The sequence below is a fragment of the Piliocolobus tephrosceles genome, chromosome 18 (genome assembly GCF_002776525.5).
Source record: "Piliocolobus tephrosceles isolate RC106 chromosome 18, ASM277652v3, whole genome shotgun sequence".
Classification (NCBI taxonomy): Eukaryota; Metazoa; Chordata; class Mammalia; order Primates; family Cercopithecidae; genus Piliocolobus; species Piliocolobus tephrosceles.
This window is the reverse complement of record NC_045451.1, coordinates 50,239,525-50,263,148: the sequence shown is the minus strand read 5'-3', so window position 1 is coordinate 50,263,148 and position 23,624 is coordinate 50,239,525. Positions and strand designations below refer to the sequence as shown.

General features: G+C 42.6%; 1 protein-coding gene across 2 annotated transcripts in view; it reads left to right on the top strand.

The window, feature by feature from the left end:
* The window catches only part of RNF125 (ring finger protein 125), a 48,125-nt gene that overhangs the window by 2,052 nt on the left and 22,449 nt on the right, over window positions 1-23,624 (top strand). For both annotated transcript variants that reach the window (XM_023207738.1, XM_023207739.1), the window contains exons 2-3: window positions 17,155-17,308; window positions 20,794-20,888. In XM_023207738.1, coding sequence (XP_023063506.1) covers window positions 17,155-17,308; window positions 20,794-20,888 — 249 coding nt within the window. The remainder of the gene's footprint in view (window positions 1-17,154; window positions 17,309-20,793; window positions 20,889-23,624) is intronic.

The window sequence follows — 23,624 nt, the reverse complement described above, 5'->3', positions numbered from 1 at the left end:
GCCTGGGCGACAGAGCGAGACTCCGTCTCAAAAAAAAAAAAAAAAAAAAAGAAAGGATTTAGGTAGTCCTTAAAAACATGTTGTGCACTTGGATTCAGAAGTTTTGAGGCCAGGCATGATGGCTCACACCTGGAATCCTTTAGGTGATCCTTAATACCTATAGCCTTGTATCTGAAAAGCAGTTTTCACCACTGCCCACCTGTAAGCCAGGGAGAAAAGTGTGCAGCCTGCACAATGTATAAATAAAGAGTGCTTTGGGCAGTATTTCGTAGCTGTATTTTCGAGGCCTGTTGTTTCAGCTTTGTTCTTAAAACTCGAGGCTTCAATTTACCCTCCTTTCTGATTACTAGTGTGTTGGCTCAGCTGTCCAGATGTAGCTCATTAACGTAATAGCCATAGGCCAATCTGGAAGCCAAGATGGGCTGTGTGAGTCATAAAATATATTGATAATTTTAGGGCAATAACAGCCTAAAGATACCTCCATTTAAATTGAATCATTATTAGCATTAAAACGTTGAAGTTGTGCAAAACATAAACAGCGGGCGTTTTGAAGATTCTTTTTGGAATAGACCGCTTTGCTGCTAATTCAATGATCTGAGTGGAGATTGTTTTCCTGTTTTGGACTTTGAATATTATAACTTACCATTTACAATATTTTTCCTTCTACTAAAGGATAATATAAATTTGCAAAATGTTAAATTTTTTGTTTAATCTTTTTCTTTGTTAAAGTGAATAGGAAACTAGCAACTGGAAAAATAACCATAAAATAGCATTACAAGGGCTGAACAAATTGCCTTTCCTCTCTTTACTGTTCTTTGTTTTGACAAATCTATGTCCATTGTTCTAGCTGTGGGCAGAATTTCCATATTCCTCCTTTTGGCAAACTTACTTGGGCCCCTTCCACTTTATAAATGTTAACCAGAGTCCTTTCTGCAGTACAGATTATGAGCGTTGTTAATGCCATTTGTACATTCTAAATGAATTACTCTTTTCCATTGAAATTAAGTTGGAAAATGAATAAATGCAAATGAACCTTCTGTATTTTATTATCCCATATTGAAGCTACATTTTCAGACATATTGAACTAGGTGGTTTATGCTGATTTTCAAGTCAAACAAGTTTAATAGTAACAACAGTACCTTGAATGAATATGTACAGAGCACTTTATAAGTTGTATTGTGATGCAGTAGTAAATGGCCCTTATAGAAAGCTGGATTTGAAATTCCCCTCTGCCACTAGCCAGCTGTGTGACCACTGTAGCGAAATTTGAATTTGATTTTTTTCCCCTAAAGGTTTGATCACTTGAGTCTATGAAACAAACTGCTAATAGATTAACAAGGGAGGAAGGGCCTACAAATGTATTAATGTGCATATGGGCATGGGAGTCATACAAACTATGAAAACTGAAAGGGCCAGATGCTTGATGCTTTTATACCATCTTGAGGTTACACCAGAATAGGGGCTTGGAACATGGTTATGGGAGGGCGACAGAAAGAAGGGACTGGGGCAAAGATGGTCTAGTTATGCAGATAAAACTTCATAGATAGCAGCTTCTAGAAAGAATAGGCATGAGCCTGTGTTAAGTTGCTCTGTCAGACCTTCATAGGTGTCAGACCTTCAGTTAATCATTTCCTAGGTACAGACAAGGAGGTGGCTCCAAGAAAGCCTGGTTGTTTATTTCACCAGTGTAGATTTTCTCTACAGATACAAGTCTCCTCCACAAAAGGCAGCTTTTCAGGGTTATTCCTGTATGCGGGAATATGTCAAAGAAGTACATTTTGGGGTGAAATATTTTCAGTTTCCTTTAGTCCCCCATTTTAACATTTCCTTTATTTCCTTTTATTATTTATTTATTTATTTTCTAGAGGTGGGATCTCACTCTGTCACCCAGGTTGCAGTGTAGTGGTGCAATCATGGCTCACTGCAGCCTCTACCTCCTGGGCTCAGCAATCCTTCTGCCTCAGCCTCTCACGTAGCTGGGACTACAAGTGCCTGCCACCATGCCTGGCTATTTTTTACTTATTTATTTTGAGATGGAGTCTCGCTCTATTGTCTAGGCTGGAGGGCAGTGACGTGATCTCAGCTCACTGCAACCTCCGCCTCCCGGGTTCAAGTGACTCTCCTGCCTCAGCCACTCTAGTAGCTGGGATTAAAGACACGCACCACCATCCCCAGCTAGTTTTTGTATTTTTTGTAGAGGCAGGGTTTCGCTATTTTGCCCAGGCTGGTCTTGAACCCCTGAGCTCAGGTGATTTGCCTGCCTCAGCCTCCCAAAGTGCTGGAATTACAGGAGTGAGCCACTGCACCCAGCCAAGAAAGTGACAATTCTTTACATACCGCAAGGTCAGGAATTTTGTAAGGCAACCATATACAACAGGGTACCAGGCCAATCTTTTTCTAAGTCTATTGGCTTTTTAATGTCAATCTCAGTCCCTCAAAGCAGTTTGATCATATATCTAAGTATGACATTCCAGTTAAAGCCTGGGTAAAATAACCACTGTCTCCAATTATGTCCTGTTCAGACTGTTACTGAACTTATGCATGTAACTATATTGCCACGAAATAAGAATACTCAAAAAACAGTTTGTCAATCCAAAGAGAAAAAGGTAAATTATTTTGCTCACAAAAGTATACTTGCCCAGGTGCAGTGGCTCATGCCTGTAATCCCAGCAGTTTGGAAGACCGATGCAGGAGGATGACTTGAGACCAGCAGTTTGTGACCAGCCTGGGCAACATAGTGAGACCCCATCTCTAATACACAAAAGTCTTGTTCAAAAGAGAAAACCGTATTTTACTTTTGAATCAATATATCAATAATAAAGCTAATTTAAATAAAGCCTAATAAACAAGTCCATCTAATTTCAGTCAGCTTTGACCACACAAGATAAGATTTACATATCTTTTGTAACCTCTTAGAATTTTTCTTGTATTTCCAACTTTCTATATTCATTTAGTTTTATCTATATCTTTTTTTATTCTTTCAATTTGAAACAATCTTTAAATAACTTCTGGACAAAATTAATTTTCCATTAACAAAAAAATCACACTTCATGCCATTCTTTTTTTTTTTTTTTAAGACGGAGTCTCACTGTGTCACCTAGGCTGGAGTGCAGTGCCATGATCTTGGCTAATTGCAACTTCCACCTCCTGTGTTCCAGCGATTCTCCTGCCTCAGCCTCCCGAGTTGCTGGGATTACAGGCGTGTACCACCACACCCGGCCTCATGCCATTCTTATAACCTTTCTCTCCAAAAACATATCTTGCTTTTTTTGTATATTCTGCCTGAAGAATTGTTTCTCTTATTTCCAGTAATTTTATTTGTTTTTAGAGATATGATCTAAGAATAAACTACTCAGTGATGTGATCATAGCCTACTGCAACCTCAAATTCCTGGACTCAAGCAATCCTCATACCTCAACCTCCTTAGTAGCTGGAACGACAAGCATGCCCCACCACACCCTGCTAAAATTTTATTTTTTTATAGAGACAGGGTCTCCCTATGTTGCCCAGGCCAATCTTGAATTCCTAGGCTCAAGTGATCCTCCTGCCTTAGCCTCGCAAAGAGCTGGGATTATGGGCATGAGCACTCCCAAACTGCTGGGATTACAGGCATGAGCCACCATACCAGCCAACCAACAATTTAAAACTAGCTTTATTGCTGGGCACAGTGGCTCACATCTCTAATCCCAACACTTTGGGAGGCCGAGGCAGGCTGATCACTTGAGCCCAGGAGTTGGAAACCAGCCTGGTCAACATGGTGAAACCTTGTCCCTACTGAAAATACTAAAAAAATTAGCCGGGCATTGTGGCGCACGTGGAGGCTGAGGTGGAAGAATCGCTTGAATCTAGGAGGCAGAGGTTGCAGTGAGCTGAGATCGCACCACTGCACTCCAGCCTGGGTGACAGAGCGAGAGTCGTTCTCAAAAAACAAAAACAAAAATCCTAGCTTGATTTACCAAAGATGACTAAAGTCATATGAACTTTGGAAAACATTTGGGATAGTTAATTTGTGAGTACTCATTTATTTAGAAGTCCGTTTGGTACCACACAGACTGTACAAACACACCTGTAAACATATATATACATGTAGACACAACATATATCACACGCACACACCAGTATCCAAAAGCCAAAGAGATTAGGACGTTTAATCCATGAGAGCAGAACTTTAGACATGAGAGGATGGACCCTGCCCATGGCTTCTGTGGCTCAGTAAGAGACAGAGGACCCCTAACGGCCAGGCGCGGTGGCTCACACCTGTAATCCCAGCACTTTGGAAGACTGAGGCGGGTGGATCACCTGAGGTCGGGAGTTCGAGACCAGCCTGCCCAACATGGCGAAACCCCATCTCTACTAAAAATACAAAAAAATTAGCCAGGGGTATGGCAGGCGCCTGTAATCCCAGCAACTCGGGAGGCTGAGGCAGGAGAATCACTTGAACCCAGGAGATGGAGGTTGCAATGGCTGAGATCATGCCATTGGTGACAAGAGTGAAATTCTATCTCAAAAAAAAAAAAAAAAGAAGAAGAAGAAGAAGAAGAAGACAGAGGACCCCCAAAGAGGGGCGACTGGTGGCTTTTGTGTTTGTGTATGCATGTGTGTGTGTTCCTCAAGGAGTCTCAGGGTTGATAGAGGTCCCCTCTAGGCCTCTTCATGTGGTATCAAAAATGGCAAAAAGGAGGAGGGGCAGAAGGGGAAGGAAATGGAAGAACAAGTCTTAGAGGAGCCAATTTGGGGAGATTTTAAGCTTCAAAAGGCCAATACAGTTTTAGTTAGCAGGAGTCTGAGGAACAAAGGTCTAGTTGACTAAGAAGTTCCCATGGGAGAAACAGGATTTGAAAGAGAACAGAGAATATCAGCTATTAATTAAGCTAGCTTTTGACCACAGAGCCATTTTTCTTAATTTTTTTTTTTTTTTTTTTTTTTTTTTGAGATGGAGTCTTGCTCTGTTGCGCATGCTGGAGTGCAACGGCGCAATCTCGGCTCACTGCAACTTCCGCCTCCCGGGTTCAAGCGATTCTTGTGCCTCAGCCTAAAAATCCTTTTAAATATGCAAGCAGCAAACATTTTGTCCTCTGAGCACCCAGTCGTTTTTTGAGACGTAGTCTTGCTGTGTCACTCAGGCTAGAGTGCAGTGGCCCGATCTGGGCTCACTGCAACCTCTGCCTCCCGGGTTCAAGCAATGTTCCTGTCTCAGCATCCTAAGTAGCTGGAACTACAGGGGTGTGCCACCACGCCCACCTAATTTTTGTATTTTTAGTAGAGATGGGGTTTCACCATGTTGATGAGGCTGCTCTCAAACTCCTGGCCTCAGGTGATCTGCCTGCTTCGGCCTCCCAAAGTGCTGGGATTATAGGTGTGAACCACTGTCTCCAGCCTGCGCACCCAGTCTTTTGTGGGAGCAGAGAGAATGGTAGCTGTGGCATTCGTGCCTCTTTCTCCCCAGACCCTCCCAGCACCCCCTGTCTGAGGGGTACCCACCTCTACTCATCTGTTTGGTTCCCAGCCGTAGCAGGAGGTATATCTCTCTGTAGAGGAAGCAGATTAATGGGGAAAAAGTTACTATCACACTCTAAGTATAAACCAGAGTTTTAACCAAGGGAAATAACTCAAAATCAAAACAAATAAGAACATTTGAGACTGAAACCAAGAAGCTCTTGATGGCTTTAACCAAGGTTTCCTAAGAGGGAGCAAAAGTTGCAACCCTTTCAAAATCTAGATCATTCCCTACAACAGCTTAAAGAAAGGAAAGTTTTGCCAGCCGCGAATGGGGTACAACCCACATTTTTGTCTGGCCATATTCTCTACTGTTTAAGACAGGAAAACAACAGCTGGATGAGAGGCTTACAATAGGAACGGGCACCCCAAAGGTTAAGAAGTTATACAGATATAAATTCAAAACAATTCAAACTAATTTTTTCCAAGTGTTTCTTTTATTTTTCCTTCCTGAGTTAAAGGATTTATGTCTCCTAGGGACTTGTTCCCTGAAGGGGAATTGAATGCAGGCTGCAGAGGTGAAAGCGCAGAATCCTTACCACTAGACTACAGGATGGAGTCTTTTTTTTTTTTTTTTAACAAATTTCATAAGGAATCTAAAGCATGCAGTTTGAGCACGAAGGATTTTAACTTTGTTTTATATCTGATTTCTACTTTTCAACAGTCTTGCCGAGGGAGTTTCTAAACCTGTATTCCTTTTGTATCTTTTCATAGGTACCAATAAGGTCGCTATTTAAGATGTGAGCTCTAAAAAGTTTTCTTTTTTTTTTTGAGATGGAGTCTTGCTCTGTCGCCCAGGCTGGAGTACAGTGGCGCAATCTAGGCTCACTGCAACCTCCGCCTCCCGGGTTCACGCCATTCTCCTGCCTCAGCCTCCCGAGTAGCTGGGACCACAGGCGCCGGCCACCTCGCCCGGCTAATTTTTTTTGTATTTTTAGTAGAGACGGGGTTTCACCGTGTTAGCCAGCATGGTCTCGATCTCCTGACCTCGTGATCCCCCGTCTCGGCCTCCCAAAGTGCTGGGATTACAGGCTTGAGCCACCGCGCCCGGCAAAAAGTTTTCTTTTAAATATAGCCATTCATTTATTTTAAAAGCAATTCAAACCAATACAAGAACTAATTTATATGGTTTTCCTTGTTGATCCAAATTTAGAAAAGATAAAACACAGAGACTCATACCATCCACATTTGACCAGGCACTATAGGCAGAGATCAGAAAGGAGAACTGACTTGGTTAAAAAAAAAATGAGTTTACCTTTCTTTGCTGGCTTTTCATCCGTTGTTCCAAGATCCCATTCATTGGCTCTAGAATGAACAAAATGACTTATATCCGGATCACAACACCAAAAATTTAGTGAAGCTTAAATTTTTCCCCTAAAGATTCGATACTTCAAGTCTATAAAACAGGCAGATAACAGATTAATGGGATAAAAGCATACGCATTTATTAATGTGCATATGGGAACGGGAGTCATAAAAAATATGAAAAGTGAAAGAAAGGACCAGATGCTTGATTTTTTTTTTTTTTTTTTTCTTTTTTTTGAGACGGAGTCTCGCTCTGTCTCCCAGGCTGGAGTGCGGTGGTGTGATCTTAGCTCACTGCACGCTGAGTCTCCCGGGTTCATGCCATTCTCCTGCCTCAGCCTCTCGAGTAGCTGGGACTACAGGCGCATGCCCGGCTAATTTTTTTGTATTTTTAGTAGAGACGGGGTTTCACCGTGTTAGCCAGGATGGTCTCGATCTGCTGACCTTGTGATCCGCCCGCCTCGGCCTCCCAAAGTGCTGGGATTACAGGCGTGAGCTACCGCACCCGGCAGATGCTTGATGTTTTTATACCTGAGGTTACAGAAGAATGGGGGATTGCAAGATGGCACCAGAGGTTATAAGAGGGGAAAAAAAAAAAAAACGGTAAGGGGCAAAGGTGGTCTTGTTATACAGAAGAAAGTTAGACAGGTAGCAGCTCTCAGAAAGAACAGGTGGTAGTCAACCGGGCGTGGTGGCTCACGCCTGTAATCCCAGCACTTTGGGAGGCCGAAGTGGGCGGACCACGAGGTCAGGAGATGGAGACCATCCTGGCTAACACGGTGAAACCCCGTCTCTACTAAAAATACAAAAAATTATCTGGGTGTGGTGGCCGGCGCCTGTAGTCCCAGCTACTGGGTAGGCTGAGGCAGGAGAATGGTGTGAACCCGAGAGACTGAGCGTGCAGTGAGCCGAGATTGCGCCACTGCACTCCAGCCTGGGCGACAGAGCCAGATTCCGTCTTAAAAAAAAAAAGAATAGGTAGTAGTCTGTGGTAAGTTTCTTTGTTAGACCTTCAAACGTTTCAGACTCTTGGTTAATCATCCTAGATGGGGCAAAGGAGACCTCAGAGAAAGCCTATTTATTTCACCAATGTAGACTTTACCAATGCAGCTCTCCCCTACAACATGCAGCTTTTCAGGGCTTTTCCTTTCTGCAGGCCATCTCCATAGCCATCTCAAAGTATGTCAAATAATTATTTTTTGGGGTAAAATATTTTGTTTCCTTTTTTTTTTTGAGATGGAGTCTCGTTCTGTTGTTCAGACTGGGGTGCTGTCGCGTGATCTCAGCTCACTGCAACCTCTGCCTCCTGAGTAGCTGGGACTACAGACATGTGCCACCACGCCTGGCTAATTTTTGTATTTTTTAGTAGAGATGGGGTTTCGCTATGTTGGCCTGGCTGGTCTCAAACTCCTGGCCTCAAGTGATCTGCCCACCTCAGCCTCCCAAAATACTGGGATTACAGGTTGAGCCACCCGCCCAGCCGATTTTCTTTACTACTAAGTTGCTTAATGTCTTTGAATCTCAAGTTTCTTCATTTGTAAAATGGGATGAGTAGTGCTATTTTTATGAATATTTAAAATGTAAAGATATCCCATAGTAAAGGCTCAAAACATGGTTTCTGTTTCCTTCAGTCATTCCATAAGCGAAACCCACAGGAACAGGTATTATTTCTTATCTCTGTATTTCTTTTGGAAGAACACTGTGCCACGAAAGGTTGATCTATGACATTTCCAAGATGTCTCAGATAGCCTCACTTTTAGCTTAGTTCTTTTTTGTTTGTTGGACTTTAAGAAGTTTCACTTTAATGTTTTATAATTTTAAATGGACTTTATTCATATTGCTGTATTAGTTGTAAAAAATAGATTTGAGGGAAGAGCCTTCTCACTTCTGCCTTATCTTCTGTTAGAGAGCTGTGGTGAGAGCCAGTAGGTAACTTGGAGCTGTATAAATGGAACTTAAAAGGAGTCTGGAGGCTGGGTGTGGTGGTTCATGCCTGTAATCTCAGCACTTTGGGAGGCCGAGGTGGAACCCAGCCACCAGTCTCAAACTCCTGGGTGGAACCCAGGGTGGAACCCAGGAGTTTGAGACCAGCCTGGGCAACATAGTGAGACCTCATTGCTACAGAAAAAAAAAAAAAAAAAATAGCCGGGCATGGTGGTGCATGCCTGTAGTCCCAGCTGCTTGGGAGGCTGAGGTGGTAGGATCACTTGAGCTCGGGAGGCTGCTGTGAGCAGTGATTGCACCACTGCACTTCAGTTTGGGTGACAGAACAAGACCCTGCCTCAAAAGAAAACAAAAACAAAAAAAAACAGATTTACATTTAAAGGAAGTGTTCAAAGACATTTGTTTTCAGATTGAAAATAGTAGATGCAAGGAATAAAAACCAACTGCTGGGCTTTAAGGCAGGTGGATAAACAGGGTCAGAGAGACTGGCCCAGGAGGAAGTGAGTGCACTCGTGAATGGGCCTGCTGAATGGGCCTGCTGATAGGCAGATATCCAAATGGAAATAGCCAAAGGCTCTGGAGGAATAGATTGGGGGAAAGAGATCAGGGCTGGAGACTGAGTTATCTAAAAAGCGTCTAAAGGTTGAGAATGGGCTGAAGAGAGCTCAGTGAACTGGAGCACACTATAAGATAGAAAGAGCCAAGTCTCCATTGACCTCGGATACAACTGCTCTAAGTCATAGAATGTACCTAATTTTTATTTTTATTTTGTATTATTTTATTTTATTTTATTTTTTGAGCCAGAGTCTCGCTCTGTCACCCAGGCTGGAGTGCAGTGGCGCGATCTTGGCTCACTGCAACCTCCGCCTCCTGGGTTTAAAAGATTCTCCTGCCTCAGCCTCCTGAGTAGCTGGGACTACTGGCGTATGCCACCATGCCCACCTAATTTTGTATTTTTAGTAGAGACAGGGTTTCACCATGTTGGCCAGGCTGATCTCAAACTCCAGACCTCAGGTTATCGGTCAGCCTCTGCCTCCCAAAGTGCTAGGATTACAGGCGTGAGCCACCCCACCCAGCAGTGAATGTACCTAATTTTTAGAAAATGAAACTCTGTTTAGGATAATTCTGAAGTACCTTCAGGTAAATGGATTGAAACGTTCAATTTGTGGTCAAGTATGAGCAGTAAAGCCTGCACTAAATTGGTGGTTTCCTAAGTAGAGTCTGAGAGTCTTCCTGGTGAGTTTAAAATTGATCCAGAAATATTCATGAATGCTTTCATTCTTACAGGACATGTGCAATCCCAGTGTAAACCAAAAATAAAATTCTAAGGCCCCCAACCAACTGAATGGACCTTTCCTCTCTGCCAAGGGCATTCTAAAGTAAACCAGAAACACTAGTTCAGGCCATGATGGGAATGGGTATTTATCAAATACTACAGACTGGGTAATGGATAAAGAAAATAATTTTTTCAGCTCACAGTTCTGGAGGCTAGAAAGTCCAAGAGCATGGTGCCGGGACCTGGCTAGGGTCATCCCCTGGTGGACAGGTAGAAAGAAGTTGGAAGAGTGGGAAAATACATGTGAGAGCTCTCGCTTATTACTTTATTATTTTATTTTTTAGAGATGGGGGTCTCACTATGTTGTCCAGACTGGACTCAAACTCCTGGGCTTAAGCGATCCTCCTGCCTCAGAGAGTTTACTTTTATAGCAAAGCCACTTCTGCAAGAACTAGCCCACTCCTGTGATAATGGCATTCATCCATTCATCATAGTGGAGCCCTTATGACCTAAATGTCTCCTGAAGGCTCCACCTCTCAATACCACCACAACAGGAACCAAATTTGCATGCTCCAACTTTGGGGGGACACATTCATTATATCAAGACTCCTGGTTATATAGGCACATTCATGGTCTTATATTTGTGGCTTCCGCTTTTCACTGGGAAGAACTGAGGTTTCTTGAAAAGACTATAAAATTTGAGGCCCTACCCAAACTGTTTAAGGATCAGAGCACTACTGTTTGTGGCTGCATAAACTGGGCACATTGCTACACTACTCTGAACCTTAGTTTGCCATCAATAAAATGAGAAAGCACAGCAGCATTTTTTTTTTGGAGACAGAATCTCTCTGTCACCCAGGCTGGAGTGCAGTGGCGTGATTTTGGCTTACTGCAACCTCCGCCTCCCAGGTTCATGCCATTTTCCTGCCTCAGCCTCCCTAGTAGCTGGGATTACAGGCATCTGCCAGCACGCCCAGTTAATTTTTTGTATTTTTAGTAGAGACGGGGTTTCACCGTGTTAGCCAGGATGGTCTCAATCTCCTGACCTCGTGATCCACCCGCCTCGGCCTCCCAAAGTGCTGGGATTACAGGCGTGAGCCACTGCGCCCGGGTTAGCACAGCAGCATTTTATGAATTATCGTAGGAGCCTACAATAATAGGGGATAATGTATACAAGCGTCCCCCATAGGGCTCGGCACCAGTGTTTGTATTCTGCTTGCACTGGCATACAACTCAAATTGTGGGGGGGTTGCGGGGGGGGGGAAGAAAAAGGGAAAACTGCTAGTTGACAAAAAACAAAATGTTATCTGCTTGCCTCTAAATAATGTAAGCAGATAATTCATGTCAGAACCATAGGTGTTGTATTAGAAATGTTAATTATGAGTTGAGCATTTGAGCCATTTGTCATAAATTTCATTCATAGACTATACTTTGAGAACCAATTCTTAGAGACTCAGAGACATTCAAGGTCAGATTGTACCTTAGAACTTATAATCAGCTGAGATAGAAAGAAGAAGTAAAATATGTATAGCAGAGGACTTAGATTTCTTGATCTTAAAATATTGCTCTTTCCAACTGGGGTAGCTGTGGTGGTGGAATAAAAGGTTACCGAAATTTGGGTCAGAAAACCCCAGCTTAAGACCAACGAAGTTCAGGCACTTTCTTTTCTTTTCTTTTCTTTTTTTTTTTTTTTGAGAGATAGAGTCTTGCTGTTGCCCAGGCTGGAGTGCAGTGGCGCGATCTCGGCTCACTGCAACCTCTGCCTCCCGGGTTCAAGTGATTCTCCTGCCTTAACTTCCCAAGTAGCTGGGACTACAGGCATGCACCACCACACTCAGCTAAATTTTGTATTTTGTTTTGTTTGGTTTGTTTTTGAGATGGAGTCTTCCTCTGTCACCCAGGTTGGAGTGCAGTGGCACGATCTTGGCTCACTCCAACCTCCACCTCCTGGGTTCAAGTGGTTCTCCCACCTCAGCCTCCCGAGTAGCTGGGATTACAGGCATGTGCCGCCACACCTGGCTAATTTTTTGAATTTTTAGTAGAGATGGAGTCTCATCATGTTGGCCAGGCTGGTCTCAAACTCCTGACCTCAAGCGATCCACCCGCCTCAGCCTCCCAAAGTGTTGGGTTTACAGGCTGAAGCCACCATGCCTGGCTGCTTTTTTTTTTTTTTTTTTTTCTTTGGAGAAAAGAGAGGGTTTCTCTCTTTTTTGGCCAGGCTGGTCTCGAACCCCTGACCTCAGGTGATCCACCCACCTCCCAAAGTGCTGGGATTACAGGCGTGAGCCACCATGCCCAGCCAAGCTCAAGCACTTTCTATTTATGTGCTTTTTTCCCCCCAAGCCAAACTTTATCCAGCTTTATTAAAGATGCTTTCCATAAACAGTCACAGCATTTCAGGCAGAACATGGGCAGACAGTCCTTAACAGTATACAACAACTTTCAAACTCCCTTTTTCAGTGGACTACCAAAAAACGTAAAGCCACTTTAAAACCCAGTGGAGGGCCGGGCTTGGTGGCTCATGCCTGTATAATCCCAGCTACTTGGGAGGCTGAGGCAGGAGAATCACTGGAACCTGGGAGGCAGAAGTTGAAGTGAGCCGAGATTGCGCCATTGCAGCCTGGACAACAGAGCAAGACATCTGGCAACAACAACAACAACAACAACAACAACAAAAAACCCAATGGAGTATTCATTTGATGCTCTGAACAAGAAAGTTTAGGGCATGGGGTGACATTTCACATTTAGCATGTTGTTCAACATGAGCTCAGCCTGACTTTCAGGGAGTGAAAAGAGAATGGCAGAATTTGTCTGAAGATACACAGTATAGCGATCGAACCACTGCTCTTTTGAGGAGCCCCATCTCAGGGGCATCACTGGGAAGTCCAGATTGCCTGACACGCTGCTAACCAATGACTGGGGCTCAGGCCCCAAAAGGTGTCTGGGTTTAACGGAGTTAAGTTTATGCTGAAGATGGAAAGGGAGAAGAGGACATAAAAACAAATTCGTTTTTCCGTACCACAAGGCTCTTGTGCCAAGGTGTCTATGTTTGTCAAAGTCAGGGGATCCCTCCTCCTGGGAGCCAAGAGGAAGCCTCTCAAAATTAGAAGGGAACACCAGCCTGGCCAACATGGTGAAACCCCTCCTCTACTACTAAAAATACAAAAATTTGCCAAGCATGGTGGTGCACGCCTGTAATCCCAGTTACTTGGGAGGCTGAGGCAGGAGAATCGTTTGAACTCGGGAGGTGGAGGTTGCAGTGAGCCGAGATCATACCATTGCACTCCAGCCTGGGCAACGAAGCAAGACTCCGACCCAAAAAAACAAAAAAAAAAGGTCTGGTTGCAGTGGCTCATGCCTGTAATCCCAAAACTTTGGGAGGCCGCACTCAGGTGAGGTGTGTGGATCAGCTGAGGTCGGGAGTTCGAGACCAGCCTGACCAACACGGAGAAAACCCGTCTCTACTAAAAATACAAAATTAACTGGGTGTGGTGGCGCATGCCTGTAATCCCAGCTACTCAAGAGGCTGAAGCAGGAGAATTGTTTGAACCTGGGAGGTGGAGGTTGCAGTGAGCAGAGATCTTGCCATTGCACTCCAGCCTGGGCAACAAGAGTGATATTCCGTCTCAAACAAACAAACAAACAAACAAAACAAACAAAAAACTAGAAGGGAAAGGTGTTTTCCCCACATCAATCCAGCTTCAAGACATTCTATTAGTGACAGTGACAGATGTCCCGTCCCCAGAAAACAAAAATGAAGTGCTAACAACGTACCTTAAAATAACGAAAGAAAAAAAAAAAAACAAATTCTGCATTTTTGTAAATCTTGATAAAAATAGTATTTCAAACTGTACAGTCATCACAAGTACATAGTTATCACGAATGCACACACTTCACCTGGCACCTTCAGCACCTTGGCTTCCTGTGCCTGGTCTGTTTAGGCATCTGCATTCTCTGCAGGGTTATTCCCCTCCTTGCCAGCATCAGTTCTTCCCTTTATCTCTGGGTACTTTCTCTCCCTTCTTTGCAAGGGCCTCCTTAGACTTGGCTTTGGAGGAGCAGGTTTAACAGACAACCTTGCGGGTCTTCTCTGGTTCGTCCTTCACCTTGGCGTTATCTCCTTAGCATCCTGCTCAGTCTTTCTCTTGAGCAGGGCGGCAGCTGCAGTGGGACATAAACCCTGGGTAAAGGATGCAACAGCGTATGGGTTATAGTCGGTCTGAAGGTTGTTCTTGCTTCTTCTTCACACTGCTCCTTTATGTGATCTTGCAGAAGCAACTTACCCTATATGTGCCTCAGTTTCCTTATCTATACGTGGAAATAATGATCTTTCTTGGGAGTTTATTAAGGTTAAGTGAATTAAGGTATATGGAAGTATTTTCACAAATTATTGTAGAGAGCCAGTGTATCAAGCTTGAAATCAGACATAAAAAATTACTGGCCAGGCACAGTGACTCATGCCTGTAATCCCAGCATTTTGGGAGGCCGAGGCGGGCAGATCATTTGAGGTCAGGAGTTCGAGACTAACCTGGCCAACATGGCAAAACCCTGTCTCTACTGGAAGTAAAAAAAAAATTAGCCAGGCATGGTGGTGCACACATGCAATCCCAGCTACTTGGGAGGCTGAGGCAGGAGAATCGCTTGAACCTGGGAGATGGAGATTGCAGTGAGCCGAGAATGCACCTGGGCAACAGAGCTAAACTCCATCTCAAAAAAAAAAAAAAAAAAAAAAAAAAATTACCAAAAAATAACAAAAATAGCTAGAAGGAAAGGGTAGGAACCAAGGCAGATATGGAGTTCTACGTAAACGGAGAAAAATTCCATCTAGTTGCTACTGAATCAGTCATTATGTCACTGTGTGCAGTGTTCAATTCCAGAGACATGGTCTGTACATGATTTGGCTTGCCAGGTGCTCACACCTTCAGCAGGAGTTGGCAGGCACCTTGATTGAGGTCCCACTGAGTCTATATGTAATAAAAGAGGCATTGTTCCTGCAGAGCAAGAGCAGGATGCTATTGCAAGAAAAAGGAGGAATGGATGCTGGACAGGTATAAACAAGTAGATGTCTCAATCACCGCACAAGTGAGCATCCTCTGTGTGCTTATAGTAATTTGATAACAGATGCAGAAGAGAATATTGTTATGAATCAGTCATGATCCAAGCCAAATTCAAACATAATAAGAAAGAAAAAAAGAGGAAAAACATCAGTAATGACTAATATAATTAGGAGTTAAAGAGGAAAAAAAGAAGAAGAATGGTTTGGAAAATAGCTGTGCCTGCTCATCACTAAAGTCTATCATCTGCAAGTATTTAAATACTATTCAGATGCCCATTAACAACAGAATGGTAAATAAATTTGGGTGTATTCATACAATAGACTTCACAAAATCAGAATGGACAATCTCAACCATGTACAACAATATGGGTGAATCTTTTGACCATAATATTGAGCTAAAGAAGACCAAGAATACATACCAGAGGGTTCCATTTACAGGAAGTACAGAAACAGGCAAAACTGATCTTTGTTATTAGAAGTCAATGATTGCCACCACCAAAGACAGTAAGCAGGGGTGAGAAAGCTGTGGTCTATAGGCTGGTACAATGTTTGATAAGTATAATTTTTATATGTTAAAATACATTTTAAAAAGTCAATGATTGCTTTGGAGGGGTTAGAATTGTGTCTGGAGGCTGAGCACAGTGGCTCACGCCTGTAATCCCAGCACTTTGGGAGCCTGAGGCAGGTGGATCACCTGAGGTCAGGAGTTCGGGACCAGCCTGACCAACATGGTGAAACCCTGTCTCTACTAAAAATACAAAAAATTGGCCAGGCATGGTGGTGGGTGCCTGTAATCCCAGCTACTCAGGAGGCTGAGGCAGGAGAATTGCTTGAACCTGGGAGGTGGAGGTTGCAGTGAGCTGAGATCACACCATTGCACTCCAGCCTGGGTGACAAGAGCAAGACTCCATCTCAAAAAAAAAAAAAAAAAGAGAGAAAGAAACAAGAGGGGAAATTTTAGGGGCTGGCCATGCTGTTTTTGTTTTAGGTACTGGTTATATGGATGTGTTCAATTTTGAAATTTCATTCAACTATATGCTTATGATATAAGAACTTTCCAGTATGTATAGTATACTTAAAATTAAAAAAGCTTACCTTTTGACATGTATTAATACTCCCAAATAGATATTATGCGCTGAGTAGTTTAAGAGGTATGAGGTTCATGCTGATTTGTATAAATACCTAAATGCTCGTTTTTATTTCTGTGTTCATGGAGCCTTCAATAACTCCTATAAATGGGTGAGAATTTTCTGGAAATGTTGATTATGTTAAGATTTCATAATGAGCACCTTTAAATAAACCAAAGTACATATTTCTTGACTTGGAGGACATTCCTAATAGGGGTTATTTTAATTAGCTAATTTTCTATATCTGGGGATGACTTTAAAATCATTTTATGCTGGGTGTGGTACTTGCACCTGTAGTCCCAGCCATTTGGGAGGTTAAGTGGGGAAGATCTCTTGAGCCCAGGAGTTTGAATCCAGCCTAAGAAACCTAGCGAGACCCTGGCTCTTGAAAGAAAGAAAAAGAGAGGTGGGCAGAGAGGGAGGGAGAGAAAGAGAGAGAAGGAAGGAAGGAAGGAAGGGACGGAGGGAGGGACGGAGGGAGTAAAGAGGGGAGGGAGGAAGGGAGGCAAGGAGAAAACGGTTTTATAGGGAATTTCAATGTGTCTGGTATTTTTACTTCCTTGACTTCCTGCTATTTTCTTATGTGACACACAAAACCCCACAGAAGAAAGACATATTTTCTCAAGAAATTTGAGGTAAAATCTAATGTAGACATTCTTTCAATTGTCGTTTAAACTTAGCCTATAGGAAAGCTATTTCACCCACTTTGAATTCTTACTTTTCTTAAAATGTGTGAAAGTGCATACGGTAAGAATGTGTGATTTCAAAGAAGTCTTGCTGGGAAGTTAAGCAATTCTCGGGATGTGTAGGGTGCAAGTGGACCTGTAATTTGGTAGTATGGCTCATGGGGTACAAGGTGTCATTAAATTACAATTTACACAAATGAATACATGGTGGTGGCTCCTTACAGCTTTCAAGGAAAGTGATGTATTTTTGGTTTGTTTGGGATAGATTCTGCCGTTCCTGTATTGCTACCAGTCTAAAGAGCAACAAATGGACCTGTCCTTATTGCCGGGCATATCTTCCTTCAGAAGGAGTTCCAGCAACTGATGTAGCCAAAAGAATGAAATCAGAGTATAAGAACTGCTCTGAGTGTGACACCCTGGTATGTGACCCCACCTATGTTCATGGTTACGAGCTTAAGTCCCTGTGAAAGTTATTTCACTTCTGCTTCTGACCCATGGTACCCACCTTTTCTTTTTTTGAGACGGGGTATCGCTCTTTCGCCCAGGCTAGAGTGCAGTGGTGCGATCTCGGCTTACTGCAACCTCCGCCTCCCGGGTTCAAGCGATTCTCCTGCCTTAGCCTCTGGAGTAGCTGGGACTGCAGGCACGTCCCACCGCACCTGGCTAATTTTTGGTATTTTTAGTAGAGACACAGTTTCACGATGTTAGCCAGGATGGTCTCGATCTCCTGACCTCATGATCCGCCTGCCTCGGCCTCCCAAAGTGCTGGTGAGCTGTGAGGCCAGCTGGACTTCCTGGGTCACGTGAGGACTTGGGGAACTTTCCTGTCTTACAAGAGGATTGTTAAAAAATTAGCGCTCCATAAAACGCACCAATCACTGCTCTATGAAACGCACCAATCACTGCTCTATGAAACGCACCAATCAGCACTCTGTAAAACGCACCAATCAGCAGGATTCTAAAAGTAGCCAATCGCGGGTTGGATTGAAAAAAGGGGACAATAAGAGACTAAAGCCGGCCACCCCAGCTAGCAGTGGCATCCCCCTGGGGTCCCCTTCCAGGCTGTGGGAACTTTGTCCTTTTGCTCTTCACAACAAACCTTGCTACCGCTCACTCTTTGGGTCCATGTCTTTTTTTTTGTTTTTTTTTTGAGACAGAGTCTTGCTTTGTTGCCCAGGTTGGAGTGCAGTGGCGCAATCTCAGCTCACTGCAAGCTCCACCTGCCAGGTTCAAGTGTTTCTCATGCCTCAGAGTCTGGAGTAGCTGGGACCACAGGCATGTGCCACAATGCCCGGCTAATTTTTTGTCTTGTTAGTAGAGACAGGGTTTTGCTATGTTGGCCAGGCTGGTCTCAAACTCCTGGCTTCAAGTGATCTGCCCACCTTGGCCTCCAAAGTGCTGGGATTACAGGCGTGAGCCATCTCACCCAGCCTCCAATTTGTATATATATGTATATCATCTGCAAAAACCCTGAACTCCTGCCATCACCCCTAATTTGTCAAACAAATGCTTTCATTGACCACCTCCATTTTCCCTTCTTCCCATTACTCCAGTGATCCTCTATGATGTGTCCTCCACTTCTACTACTCTATTCCAGGCCACCAATGAATAGCTTTATCATCAAACCCAGTGACATATTTCCACCTGTATTAATCTGGACTTTGCCGTATTTGTCTCTATCAAGCACACCTTGCCTGTTGCAGCTTTCAGCTTGGGTACTATATCAGCCTCCCCAGATCATGTGAGGTCTTGAAGGTTATGTAGAAGATTCTAGATTTTATCTTAAATGCAATAGTAAGCCAGAGAAAGAGAGTAAATTTTGGAGTGCCAAGATCAGGCTTATATCTTTATTTGTATTTTTATTTGAGACAGAGTCTCACTCTGTTGCCCAGGCTGGCGTGCAGTGGTGTGATCTCAGCTCACTGCAACCTCCACCTCCTGGGTTCAAGCGGTTCTCATGCCTCAGCTTCCCGAATACCTGGGATTACAGGGGCCCGACACTACGTCCGGCTAATTTTTGTATTTTAGTAGAGATGGGGTTTCACCATGTTGGCCAGGCTGGTCTTGAACTTCTGACCACAGGTGATCTGTCCACCTCAGCCTCCCAAAGTGCTAGGATTACAAGCATGAGCCACTGCGCCCAGCCTTGAGATAATACTTCTTATATTCTGTCTTTTCCTTTCTGTGTTATCCCTCTTTCTAGGAATGCTCCCCATTCCTTCTACGCACATTTTGCCCTCTCCCATTTTGCACTCTATGTTCTTCAGAGTCCCGACCAGATCGCCATTCCCTGAGGCCTGGCCTTAGTATTCCAGTTCCCTATATAAAACAATTTCTTTCTTTCTTTTTTTTTTGAGACAGAGTCTTGCTCTGTCGCCCAGGCTGTAATGCAGTGGCACCATCTCAGCTCACTGCAACTTCCACCTCCCAGATTCAGGCAATTCTCCTGTCTCAGCCTCCCAAGTAACTGGGACTACCGGTGCACACCACCCCACCCAGCTAATTTAATAGAGAGGGTGTTCCATCAGGCTGGTCTCAAACTCCTGACCTCAGGTAATCCACCCACTTCAGCCTCCCAAGGTGCTGGGATTGCAGGCGTGATCCACCATGCCCAGCCCCTATATCAGACAATTTCTTATCTACTTGTCTACACATCCTTTTTCCTCTTAGATTATAAGCACCATTAGAATAGGCACAATGAATTACATTTCTTCTGCCATTTTTATAATGTCTCAGATAATTTCGTGTCTAGACTATGAATTGATCAATTCATTTGTCAGTAGTCCACAGCTTGTTAATTTTCATGACTATGCATATCTTTGTTGAACAAAGAATACAAATAGAAATTTTTACTAGCAAAAGTCATAAAGACATGACAGAATGCTAATGTGCAAAGTTGGATGTTACAGATTGTAAAATACATCTGTTTAAGACAGCTTATGCAGATCAATCCTAGTTTTTGTGTCTTTTAGGTGGATATTTGTAAAGCCAGGGTTTTGTTCTTACTTTTCCACTTGCTTTTATTTTTGCCATTTGTTAAACAGTTATAACTGTTTCCTTGACATAGCAGATTTCATGTTTGAGGTTTAACTTCCGTAGCTTGGGCAAAACGAAGCAGAGTGGGTTGGCCACCTTACCACAGCTGTACAGAGCTTCCTTTAGCACAAGATCTTATCAGAGTTTCTAATGAAACATTTAATAGGATGTGTTATGTTAGCAACAGATCCCTCATGGTTAGGATCCCTGAATGTATATGTGAAAGAACAAGGGCTCTTTATTCTGCATTGATAAAAATGGACTGCAAGAGCTGTCTTTTATGTTTGCTCTTAATGGGACCATTAAGTATACCATGTATTGTGAATTCATGTAATACTGTTGGGTGTGTTATAAAACCATGGTATTTATATCTTTCCCTAAGGCACAGTGTTTCATTTAACTTACTATGGGCACCTCTAAAATTTATCCATTTATTCTTCCTATCTCTCCATTTCTTTTTTCTGTCTCTTTTTCTATCTTAGATTGTTTCTTCTTTTCTCTCTCTCGTGCTCTTTTTCTTCACCCTTTCTTCCCCCTTCCTTCTTTCTAAAACCTGTTTATGTAATGGCATGCAAAAGAAGTAAATTTGAGTTACTACACATCTATCTACTTTAAAAATTGTATAGCTTTTTAGAAGAACTGAATTCAAGAACTTAACAGTTGGGTCTTCTAAGTGTTGGAGAATTTGAAAAATAGTAGTATTCTTGATAATGCCTTAATTTTTGGTGGTACTGGCGTTATGAATGCATCTATTTAGTCAATTGATCCCACAGTATGACCTTATTTGAAAGTTAAAAGGCTGGATCACTTAAGCTTTCATTGAGCCCTTTTTTAACAGTGAGTTCATTTTGAATTTGTTTTTATGTAGGTTTGCCTCAGTGAAATGAGGGCACATATTCGGACTTGTCAGAAGTACATAGATAAGTATGGACCACTACAAGAACTTGAGGAGACAGCAGCGAGGTTTGTTTCCATACAATATAGTTTAATGCTAAAATTGATAATGTTTATAAGGAATTTAATGGGCTGGAAACTTTAACATTCTTATGAAAATATTTATGTATTTGTGTTTACATTCTCAACTATCATACCTGGTACTGGTAATCATTTGTTGACAGCCATCATTGTTGAAGAATTTTGCTCTCTCTACTTTAAAAATTTCCAGGGGCAACCAACCACAGACTGGAGAGATTGGGGCAACTTCCTCAAACAAGTTTGTGTTAACACAGATCCAAAAATAGAATGCAGAACTGTTACATTTCTGCTAGGCTTTGTTTTCTAATAGATTCCTGAAGTAGATCGTGGTTGGGATTATCCATCTTCTGTCACCACTGCTCATTTCACCAGCTCGTTCCTTATCATTTTGCTTGTTTCTCTTTAGAATATAGACAGCAGCATCTCAGTATACAAGAGAACAGGCTGGGCAGGCATCCTGAATCCTTTGCCTTTTTGATGGGTAATCTGGTATGGGGGTAGGGGAAGGAGGGAGGTAGCTGGTAGATATAATGGAGGATATTGATAATATTTTATTCTTTAAAAAAAAGAGAGAAAGAAACATTCATGGGGTGCAGTGGCTCACACCTGCAATCCCAGCACTTTGGGAGGGTGAGACAGGCAGATCACTTGAGGTCAGGAGTTCGAGACCAGCCTGGGCAACATGGCAAAACCCCGTCTCTAGTAAAACACAAAAATTAGCTGGGCATGGTGGTGCACACCTATAATCCCAGCTATTCTGGAGGCTTAGGTATACGAATCACTTGAACCTGGGAGGCAGAGGTTGCAGTGAGCTGAGATCTGGCTACTGCACTCCAGCCTGGGTGACAGAGCAAGACTGTCTCAGGAAAAAAAAAAAAAAAAAAAGAAAGAAAGAAACACATCTAGGTTATTATTCTCCTGATGAGAAAGGAAATTGAGCTGCATCAGAGTAATTATGAAGTTTATAATCTGCTCCTACTAACCAAATAAAGTGATTTGTGCTCTCTAGCAAAGGTTGATGGCTTTCTAGACATTAATCTGTCTGTGGACTCATGTATCCAATATTGGTATTCTGTATAATTTCTCCCAGAGAAAAATGTTAGTTCTGCTCATTTTTAGAAAATATTACTCAAAATAGAGCTTACATTTCAAAATTAAAAGTCTAAACAATCACTTCATTCCTTTTGTTTTACTAGAGATTGCCTTGTAAAAGCACCTGTTATTATAGGATTAGCTTTATACCCTGACATTATAAATTTCAAATGAGTATTTTAGCTATAAACACAGTATGGATCCTGTTAGATTGACCACAATGACCAATAGGAAGGAAGGATTACAAACGGGTTGAGAAAGTATGGGTTTGATTGCAAGGCTGACAGCTTTTGTGAAAATTTAAAAATACATGAAAGCTCATTTGAATCCCAGTTATTTTACTGGTTAGAATTAAATAGTAAAGAATTAAAATAATAGAAAATGGGGAGGGTTGTTGATTATTTTACAAGATAAATTAATATTTGGATTTATGATAAAAAATCTTTGCTTTACAGAAGAATTTACCACATAATTCAAATGGTAAAAATTCTTACACATAGAGTTTGTCCAGAGTACAAGTTTTGGGGGACAGGAAGTTACGTCTGTAACAGAAAGTGAGCCAACAACTCCAAGACTCCATGTTGCCCCTAAGAACTTAAGGCAGTATTGTCCAGTAGAAATATAATGATTTCTTTTTTCTTCTCTCTCTCTTTTTTTTTTTTTTTTGAGATGGAATCTTGCTCTGTTGCCCAGGCTGGAGTGCAGAAGCGCAATCTCAGCTCACTGCAACCTCTGCCGCCCGAGTTCAAGTGATTCTCCTGCCTCAGCCTCCCGAGTAGCTGGGATCACAGGCATGTGCCACCATGCCCGGCTAATTTTTGTGTTTTTAGTAGAGACGGTGTTTCAGCATCTTGGCCAGGCTGGTCTTGAACTCCTGACCTCATGATCCACCTGTCTTGGCCTCCCAAAGTGCTGGGATTACAGCTGTGAGCCACCGCTCCTGGCCTAGAAATATAATGTTAATCACATGTAATTCAAAATTTTCTAGTTGCAACATTTAAACAAATGAGAAGATAAAGTTTAAATTACCTTTTAATATATTTTATCTAAGCTAATATTGCCAAAATATTATCATTTGAACATGTAATCAGTATAAAAATTATCAAGATATTTCACATTCTTTTTACTTTTTACATTAAGCCGTCAACATTCAGTGTGTATCTTATACATCCAGCAAATCTGAATTTTTTTTTTTTTTTTTGAGATAGAGTTTCATGCTTGCTGCCCAGGCTGGAGTGCAATGGTGCGATCCTGGCTCACTGCACTTCTCTTTGGGAGAGAAGTGCAATCTGAGCATGCATTAACTGAGAAATTGAGGATTGCAGCACCCAGTTGTCCTTGGATTACCTTTTTCTTCCTCCCTTTCCAAATTCACATAACATTTAGATGGGGTGTTATTTGTTTTCCACCTTCACTAGCATATAACCACATGCGTCAGCCTATGTTGTTAGTTTCCAGTGAAGAATGAAAAATGACCAGCAGTCCGGGCGAGGTGGCTCACACCTGTAATCTCAGCACTTTGGGAGGTCAAGGAGGGTGGATTGCTTGAGCTCAGGAGTTTGAGACCAGCTTGGGCAACATGGTGAAACTCCCACCTCTATTGAAAATACAAAAAATTAGCATGGTGGCACG